This window comes from Solea senegalensis, linkage group LG2, assembly GCF_019176455.1.
Source record: "Solea senegalensis isolate Sse05_10M linkage group LG2, IFAPA_SoseM_1, whole genome shotgun sequence".
Classification (NCBI taxonomy): domain Eukaryota; kingdom Metazoa; phylum Chordata; class Actinopteri; order Pleuronectiformes; family Soleidae; genus Solea; species Solea senegalensis.
The window spans coordinates 4,291,662-4,302,295 of NC_058022.1; the positions used below are offsets into that span (position 1 = coordinate 4,291,662).

At 38.8% G+C, this 10,634-nt stretch overlaps 1 protein-coding gene across 1 annotated transcript; it reads right to left on the minus strand.

Annotated features, from left to right (window-relative positions):
- Positions 1-2,968: 2,968 nt before the first annotated feature.
- LOC122785411 lies at positions 2,969-9,974 on the minus strand. Its single transcript, XM_044051187.1, has 6 exons — positions 9,840-9,974; positions 9,668-9,761; positions 8,022-8,142; positions 6,514-6,722; positions 5,186-5,328; positions 2,969-4,659 (listed from the first exon to the last, which is right to left on the minus strand). Exons 2-6 carry the CDS (start codon positions 9,735-9,737, stop codon positions 4,525-4,527), a joined length of 678 nt encoding a protein of 225 aa, XP_043907122.1. The 5' UTR covers positions 9,738-9,761; positions 9,840-9,974; the 3' UTR covers positions 2,969-4,524.
- Positions 9,975-10,634: the final 660 nt, after the last annotated feature.

A 10,634-nucleotide genomic window follows, 5' to 3' on the forward strand; every position in this document is an offset into this window, starting at 1 on the left:
GCCTCTGAGACAAGACTCCGATTGACAACTTAACAACACAAACATCCACGTGTTGTTAATGGCTCTCTGATGAATCGCGCTCATCAAGGAATCGCACCTTCATGTGTTAGTGTCAGTCGTCGAGTGCAGACACCGATCTCAGCGGGATCCGTCCAATCAGACGTGTGAAGAAAAACAAAATCACATCATGTCACATGTTCCGCGACGGGTACACGAGGTACTGTACATGATGCAAGCTTAAACTGTTGTGAGGAAAGAAAACACATGACGCAAGACACACGAACAATGTGACTTTGAATGGATAACTTTTTCTCATGGTGTTGCAAATCGCAATTCATGCATTTTATATATATATATATGTATATATACATATAAATGTGGGGTTTTTTTGAAGATTTTAAAACACATAATCTTTCATATCCTTATGACCTGGTGTCTCTCAGCACAGGTCACTGTGTTCTGAGGACAAATATATTGGATTAATGTACGCAGAAAAACCATACACACACACACACACACACATTAATTTGCCATAATGATGAAATGCCCTACAACCAAATGCTTTCGGATAAGATTTTCAACTTTATTCTGCATTTCCTGCAACTGAACATACATATAGGGAATGATTACAGGAACCATGTTGCTGTTGTAAGTTCCAAGTTCACAAAGATTTGCGTACACGTTCTGGTCACATGGACCCACCTGTGATCTGCCTAGACACTGTGAATTTGCCTTGTGCTCAATGTACTCAAATAAAATCGCAAGCTTGATGAATCACTTAATCACATGTGTCTCCATCTCAAAAGTATTTCACAGTCATTTATACATTGCAGAAAAATCTGAAAACCAAATTGACTTTGTTACCTTATGTAGTAAAAGGTGTAATATATACAGTATATATATATATATATATTAGAGCTGGGCATAGATTAATTTTTTTAATCTAGATTAATCTCACTGCAATCTTGGAGTTAATCTAGATTAATCTAGATTAAAATGGCTCATTTGAATTCTTCTTCTGCTAAGTGGCGCTCCTCTGTTTTCATCACACCTAACATTAGGAGTAGGACAGAAAAAGTATATCAGAGTAAGATTGCTAGTAGTAGTAGGCAACTATCAGCAACTAATCAGCAAAACGTTGATAACGTTAGCTAAAGCTATACGCGTGAAGTTAGTTTCAGGTTGGATATTCATTCAGACAGTTGTCGGACGCGACGGTTGGATATCCAACCTGAAACCATTTTCACCGTGGTAAATTACATAGACCGTTATAAAACAAAAAATGACAATAAATTACATAACGTAACGTTACCTACATCCGCGCTCAGCCAGGTCAGAGCCTTCTGGGCCAGGTATACATCCGCGCTAACATATCAAAGTGAAATTCATAGCTTGCTCACTTTGTGGACCCAGGTCCCAGACCCAACTTTGAGAATAGATTAACGGCGATAATTTTCTTATCGCGCGATAAGAGTCTCGCGTTAACGCAGCACGTTAACGCCGTTAACGGCCCAGCACTAGTATATATATATATATATATATATATATATATATATATATATATATATATATATATATATATATATTCGAATGGGGATCCGAACCCTCGTGCTGTGAGGCAACAACGCTAGCCACTGCTAGGCATCGCTTACAAAACTGATCACGTCCTATTAAAGATGGCCTATGTGAGACCATTAACTCCTCTGACTTCCTTAGACCACCATTCAGACCGGCTTCCTCAGGAGTCGCCCCCTGGTGGCTATGAAATAAACTCTTACTTCCAGTTGGGCGTGAGCTGTTAAAATGAAAAGACTGTGACGACTTTTTATATAATAATAAAGTATAATATATAATGGGAATCGGACCCAGGTTCGAGACCTGGTCGGATCAAGGGCCTTTCTGCATGGAGTTGGCATGTTTGTGCGTGTGTGTGTGGGTTTTCTACAGGTTCTCTGGTTTCCTCCCACAGTCCAAACACACAATATGGGGATTAGGTCAATTAGACACTCTAAATTCACCATAGGTGTGAGAGTGAATGGTTGTTTGCCTCCATATGTGGCCCTGTGATGGACTGGACTCAGCAATCTTGGAAATACGCACACCAGCCTGTCGGACACCAACAACCGTGACACATTCAAAGACACAGTTTGACCTTCTCTACGTGCCTAAATCCATCAAATTGCTGTCATGTGGTTGTCTGAGTGGATGAAGCAGTTGGGACACGTGTACCTAATAAAGTGGCAGGTTAGACGTGGCAGCAGAGGTTGAGTTTGAAAGCACGTCTATCAAAGGCTTTATGGTTGAGAGCACCTGTAAGACTAATAACATGCCTCGTGCGAACGAAGCATCAAATGTCCCGAACAAATATAGGGTGTGCTTTGGTCGGTGCTTTACGCGATCACGATTTCTGTTGTGACTGCCGGAATGTTCTTCAGTCAAATGACAAAAGCTTTCTCTCACCTGACAGCACCTCCACGCCCTCGCTGACATGTTGCTGATCTCCCTGATTGTCTGTGACAACAAGTCTTTACACAATGATTACAGGCTGCCTTTGTTGTCCTTTGTTCTTGCCCAGCAGGCCTCGCCGAAGCGGCGTGAGAGGAAATGACTGTGCTTTTTCTATATAGACAACCGGGGTTGTTTTGTACTGTCATGTCTTCACCTTACTGTTTGTCTTTGCATTGTACAAAATGTGTGTTGAACTTTGAATAAAGGCAACAGAATGTCTGCGGCGAGTGTTTCCTTATGTGTCTCTCTCCACCTGCTCCATCTCCACCTGAAACACAACCTGCTGCTGACCTTTCACCACCAGAGTTCACTGAACAGTGCTCTCACACATAATTACCCTTATAGAAAAGACAGGGATGAAACATGGGGCCCGCGCAGGCTCACATGCGCTGCTGGAGGCCCAGACTCAAGTCACTTTTGTTTTTTCCCTTTTTACTGATATCAAATGTCGTGTCACACACAGCAAACTCATGACGTTTATTTTTGGTTCATTTTCAACAAGCAATAATTCTTTTCAGAAAAACATGGAAAAAATAAAGTGTGAGCATTTATGTCAACACTAGTTCGTACATATTTCAGTAACGTAACTTGTTTTAATCGTATATTGCATGGTGGCATTAATGTAACAAGGTGACTTTTTTTATATATGAATACCCACTCACTTGCGACTGTATTGTGTTGTTTTCTACTAAATCTTTATATTTCAGTTGGTATTATGAATTAAACAGTGGATTAGTTTGATTACAATGGGGTTTTGGGGGGGTTTTTTGCTTCCAAATGACAAATAAAAGATACACAAAACAATATCAAACATCAAAAAAGAACGAAAGAGATGAAATAGTTAATGCAAGTCACAATGGATTCATTTTCATTTTAGGTCATTGCCATATATGTATTTGATTATTTTCCTCCTTCCTTTATTATTTAAGGTTTATTAAACTTATTTGTGTTTGTAAATAAATGGAAAAAGAAACACACAAACATCAATGTTGGTTTTAAAGGTGCTGATCACTGAAAGTAGAAAAAGAAGTCCTTCACACTCTTACTTCATATGCACAAATTCACTTAAAAGTGAATTATAATTATGTTTCTTTAAGATAACAAACAATGTGTTGAGGAAGAAGGGAACAATTTTGGATCCACCCCATCATTACATGAACTTTTATGGACCCCTGTTAAAAGAAATAAGATATTCACATGTTTAAACCTTCACTTTATGTGTTTTTGTGCAGGTTAAAACGTCAAATTACCCACTGATTACTTGCTCCCTGTCACCAGGTGGAGGTTGATTGCTGTGATGGGCAGCACATGTGTCAAGTAGGAGTGGCCTGCATCACAAATCAGAGTTTCTGGTCTTGTGAAAGAGGTCTTGATCTCTGATGGGTCTTTTATCTGGTTAAATAAAGGTGGAATATTTTATTTTATTTATTTTATTGCACACACATTGCAACACATTGTTTGTTATCTTAAAGAAACATAATTATAATTCACTTTTAAGTGAATTTGTGCATATGAAGTAAGAGTGTGAGGGACTACTTTTTCTACTTTCAGTGAGCATAGGGAATAAGAGTTTGTGAGATTCTTTCAATTTCTGTCCTAAAGAATGAAATCCTCTCGAACGATCAAGGTTCTCTCAAACACAACTGGTAAATAAAAAATAATAACAAAAAAAAACACCACCTGGGACGACCAGGTGCCTTAAAAAGCGTAAAATTAATCTATATTAGATACACAATGAAAATAAACAAACGTTTTCTGACAGTGCAGAATAAATGTTATAGTATTCATTATACTTGAGCTTCCTTTAAGTAGTATAATGGAAGCACACGAATAAAAGCACAAATGAGAGAGAGAGAGCATCCCCCCTTTGAACAGTCTTTGTCTCACTCTGGTGTTCAACTGCGGTACTGCAACGGTGACACGTGACAAAGAGGCAGGTGGAGGAAACCTTTCAGACCATGACCTCATAACTGCACTGGGACGTTTACCCTCTGCTGACATATAGCCACACACACGTCAGTTGTAAATGTCGAAACCCTTGTTTGTCAGAAAAGGAGCTTTTCTCATTTCCACGTAGGTGCTGTTCTCCGCGTTGTTGTTGTTGTACTGCAACGCGGGACGAAAGCTGGAGCACAGCCGCTGTTTCTGTACCTGTGATATTCAGACGGCACAGAATCAGAATAAAAGTGTAAAAGAAATTTGACTCACAGGCTATAAAATGAATAAAACATAACTGGCTGGCGGTCACTTTCAAACTAATCCCACCACTAAATTCATTATTGCCAGTGTATTCACTGTTGTTATTATTAGGCTCAGTTCCTAGAGTGACCCTCAAAGATAAAGCGATATACACAAAAATGGAAAATCACATTAATTTAAAGGTCCAGTGTATAACATTTAGATGTGTTTATCATCTGAATTTTGAAATACTCTACTCATAATATCATAAAAAAGTGGATAAAGGGGATAAAATAAGCATTATTTACTAGTATGTACAGTATATAATCCCAGGGCGACTAATGTAAGAAAGACGACGGCGATGAAGATAAGGGCAAGAGAGACGTGGGATTTTATAACATCATCATTTTCCTAAAGGAACATATTTACTGACCTGTGTGTTGTTTTTGGGACAGTAAGACACAACACCAACAAAAACTGAGTGAAGTAACTGACGAACCCTCAGGCTGATGTAGAGGCAGGCGAGGACACAGCCGCACAGGAATATGACAGTGAGCAGACCGATAAGAATCCAGCTGAGCTGATTAAGCTGATGAGGATCTGGAGGTGGAGTGACGCGGCTCTTTCCTGTTTCCTGTCGACCTGTTAATAAGAACAAAGCAGAGTTTAAAAGGCATTTCCTGTTTGGGCAGAGGCCATTTGTTTAAAGTAAGAGTGACTGCTCTAAAATAGACACTAACATTTGTTTGTGTTTAAACTTAAAGCTCCAGTGTGGAAATGATATCGCCCCCCTGTGGCCTTCTGCCATTTTCAGCCAAGGTCTACAGGCCCTGGTATACTTCCACGCACACGTGTCCCATAACGCTGACCCTAGTATACTTGTGCATCAGGGTTCTGCAGTATCCCACTTCACAGTCAGGTGGCGGTACAAGTCTGGACGCAGGAAATAGGATGCATTCCTACCAAAGAAGAAGAGAACAATGCTACAGCGCCCTCGGACACGTCTGGAAGTATACCAGGGCCTTCAGCCGTCGCGCTTTACTAGCACAGTGTATCTGTTGAGCTTCCGCGTTGTCTCCATCAGTCCTCTTGAAACATGTGACACTCTTGTCGCAGAAATGTCTCCACAGACACAAAAACAAAACACACGAGAATCACACGAGATTTCGGTCGTAAATCCAGCGCCTGCGACAATCTTGGGTGTCTTCAGATTTTAGGCTGATTTGAACAGATTATCTGGCCAAATAATCCTGTCGTTTGAGCGGGACAACAGACGCGATATTAACATCATCGGACGAATCCGAATTCAAATTGTAAAAACATTAAACATGTTTGATATTTAGGACTTCAACAGCGATTGAGGCGTGAGCAGAACCTCGCAGGAACCAATGAGAGTGAGTTGATGTTGCGTACTTTTGTTTAGAACCTTAACTTGTACAAGCCACGACTTCATCCACAGTTTTTTTTTTTTTTGCATTTCTCAGCACAAAACACAACAGCTATTAACTGATGACACCAACAATCCGCCTCCACGTCTGTTTATCTAGTCTTGAATTGAAACCCTGGAATCTAATCTTGACACCGCAGATTGTAACAGATAAAAATTCAGACAGGATGTTGTTGGCGTAGCAAATTTCCACTTTTTTATCTGTTCAGGCAGGAGATGACGGCCTCCAAAAAAGCAAGGCCCTTGCCTAAAGTACTAATAAAAGGCTTGTACTTATATCTTATCTGTCAGTAAACCCTCCTACATGTGACACATGGGACCTTTAACTCACAGTAACCCTACATGTGGAACATGGAGTGTAGATGTTAGCTTGGACGTACCTCGCTGCAGTCTGGTTGGAGTCCACCCCTTCCTTTCGACATCGAGATCATTTATTGTCACCGTGAACTCGCACTCATACTCCACATCCATGGCCTCTGGCCCGATGTTGAGTAAGATGAAGAGCCACTTCTTGGGATTTTCTGAATGCATGGTAATGTTTTTACAGTGTGTCATTCCCTTCTTGCAGAGCATGTGCGGCTTGTTTCCTCTGAGAAGAGACACAAGCTAATGTTAGACAGTGAAGATTTTGACCCGCACCTTAGGTCTGTTGATGCAGTTTGATGTTTTGAGACGCACATTAAGGGGTTTTTACTCTTCGTACTTTATGTAAACACGAGACAATAAAGATATCATGTGATTTTTTTTATTCTTTATTTCCCCCTCCAATTTGAACAGCTTGTATGATTAGGAAGCAATTGACAGACTATACATTGCACTAGGCCCAGTTTAATATGATCTCTCCATCACTTTAGCCTGAATAATGTTATAGATAACAGATTTGTAGTGATATATTGGTGAAGGAAAACTTACTATTGTCTGAAAAATGAACCAAAAAAAACAGTTTTTGTACTTGTTTCCACTTGGTGGAATGGTGCGACAGTGGTTAGCACTGGTGCCTCACAGCAATAAGGTCAAATGGGGGCCTTTCTTTGTGGGGTTTGGATGGATGGAGCAGTTGTGGCTCAGAAAATGAGTTTGTTCTCTGTGTTTTACAGCCGTCAGCAGCCACAATGTTGCCTCCTTTTACTTGTCTATTCTCTGCCTCTTCCTTATATTGAAGTTCCCTTGGATTGTTTGGCTTACAGCCGTGAGACGTTGAAGACCACTTGGCGACTGTGAATGCATCTATAAACACTGCATACTAATGCGGACACGCTATAAACACTTTGAATTATCACCAAGACTAGAAAAATGCTCTATAAATACAAACTATTTACTAAGGATTGATGGCTTAAGGAGACATTTCACCCTCCACACACAGACATAAGACTGTAGCCACTCTGTGAACGACACAGGACACCGACTAATGTAGCAGGAGTGACATCTGGTGTGTTTTCTCTGCTATTGCAGCCCATCTGCTTCAATTGCTGTGCACTCACAGAATGTCTTCCACATTCCTTGGTTGTAACAAGTGTTTCTATGAGTTACTGTTGCAAGTAACTAAACATTCTGACCATTCACCTAGGCCAATCAACTAGGCCTCTCCATGAAAACTACCATTCTCTGTAAACCCTGGTTTAGATGTTTGTGCGTGAATCATTTAAATCACATTTTCTTCCTCCTTCTACAATTGCATTTAATTTGCTGCTATGTGATTGGCTGCTAAGATAATACAATAGGAGATGAGATGACCTGTCATTTCAGCCTCTATTTGCCGTCATATTTTGCTCTATGTTATAAATGATCGTACAGATTGTTTTCAAAAAAGAGGCACAAATAAGTTCAATATCTACTTTTTTTACAGTCCAGCACCCGTCTTTCACACAGAAACCCCAAGGAAACATACTGCGTAATGCTGTTGAGTCGGACATCTTTAACAGAGACGTTGTCGACGGTGTACTCGCAGCAGATTGTGGCAGATCCATCCGGGTTTACTGTCTGAAACTGTGGCTGATTCACCTCGAACCCTGGTGAATAAAAACAAATGAATTCATTGAAAAACACACTGCAAACAAAAATTACAGCCACAGTAGGCTTTACTTTATTATATTTTTTTATCTGTGAGGGAATATCATAATCCCGTTATTTAATATAATTTATTATAACCATAGAATTAATAAAATTGAAAATCCAACTTTAACATTTACTCTAATACATTTCTGCTAAATATCCTGAACCAAATGTAATCCCAGAGGAAGGCCATTGAGAACGTTATTACCATTACATTACATTCAGTGTGTAATTTCTAATGTTTTTAGGGACTTATATTTTATATTTATATTGTGAAATTAAATCTAACATCTTAAGTCTGTCTACTGTCTACAACTGTCAGAATAGTGAATAATAATAATAATAATAATAATACATTTAATTTAAAAGCGCCTTTCAGGTCACTCAAGGACACTTTACAACACGATAAAATTAAAATCACACAATTTCGTAAAAAAAAAAAAAATGTGAATGAATGTACTGTGAGACAATTTTCCGTGCAAACGGACAATAAAGTATTTTCCCATCTTAACTGTGTCCGTTGCTCTATACACTATAAAAAAATATAGCGCTATTTTAGATAGAGTTGTCATCTAGTATTGATGACAACTCTTCACAGAGCACATCTTTTACCACACGTACACACGCTGCGGCTGTGGGTTAAGTGTTTTGTCCAAGGACACGCACACAAGCTAGTGGAGCCCGTGATCAAACCCACAACCTTCCAGTTGAAAGACAGCTACCGCTGCTCAATTCTAACTCCTCACTGTTTTATTACTTTTACTTTTACTCCTAAATCTTTTTATATCAGAAAATTACTTTTAACTATGTTGTATACTGTTCAAATTTCACATTTAACATGTATCTTCATTTTAAATTAAAAACAGTATTGTCACATGCAGTAAATTATAAATAACTGCCAGGTATTGAAAGTTATTCTGGAAGAATGGGCAAAAGCACATTCTCTGGTGTTTTTTTATGGTTAAAATAAGCAACAACAAAAAAGTTCAGATGGACATTTTCAGAGTTAGGTGTGAAAGCGTTAAGTCTTTTACTCAGGTGATATTGTAAAAGGTCACTTCAACTTTGACCAAAGTCATTTTCTGGTAAGATACTTGTACTTTTACTCAAGTATCAAGTATTTTTAGGAACTGAGAGTGGATTATTCCAGAGAGAGTTTGTGTTTTCCTGATTCTAATTAAATATATTATGATTATGTCATCTTGAGGACTGATCTTCAGAATTAAAGGTAGCATCAGGCTTTAGACACAACGGTCTGGATGTTGCCTCTGTTCTCCTTGGCCAAATGAATTCCCATCAACTTAACAATGTATTTTCTAAATTATTTGTTTCATTGAAAAAGTGGAGTCTTGTTTACTTTTTTTCTTTCAATTTAATTAGTCTGAACATTGACAAATGACAAAAAATGTGTTCTTCATTCAGTATTTTTAATATTACAATTGTGGATGCTGTGAAATAAATAACTCAAAACAAGAGTCCTACCATGACATTGGTGGAGGATGAAGTTCAGACAAATGACGATGAAGATACTGAAGCTGCGAGCTGTCATCATTTTCTTTGTTGTTCCCTTCTCGCTCTGTGAAGGCAAAACAGAACTGAACAAATATGTATGACTGGAAATGTATCACTGTGCGTAGACGTCACAAAAACAAACCTGTCATGCTGACACAGAGTGGAGCAGGTTTTTGTGGGCGATCATGTGACTTTCACTGTGTCCTGGTTAATAGGACACCATTTTATCTTCTCAAATGTGAGGATTTGATGTTTTTCTTTATCTTCACCTTCCTCCTGTGTTTGGTCTGATCTTATACACATTTCCTGATATTGTGGTTTTTTTTTCGTTGTATTGCATCGAGACCTCATGATATGATATAGATCCACACGTAAAATCTGAGCAATGAGGTATAAAATAAGGCACGCACTTTTTTTTATCACAGACTTGTCTCTCAGTTTGGACCTGTTGTGTATAGTGTGAACTATATACGTCCACATCCTGTTTTTGGGGTTTGTGCTTCTGTGAGAATGCTTCTGTGCAGTAAAAAAAAGAGAAAGAAATGGAAACCACAAATTTCATCAACATTGCCAGGCCTCAGATCTGCTCACTGATTGGCCCGTCTCTCACCTGCTGCTTGGGTTAGATGTGATGAGCTAATTCACTGTCCATCTGTCAGCAGCACTATTGTGAAGTACGGTGATGATAATCTTTGTGCACAATGTTACATTTTTATCTTTATACAGTCAGGAAGGCAAAATGAAAGTTTCAATTAAATTAAAAAGGTTAAAAGGTTTCGGCAAATGACTACTGCAGGAGATATTCACCGATTACTTTTTGCCATGCCAGTAATTGAATGTTTTTATTTTATTTATTTTACCATAAAATGTTTGAGAACCAATTCTCATTTACAAACATGAGAACTGTATGTAGCTAATATTTCAAAAGCTGCTAACT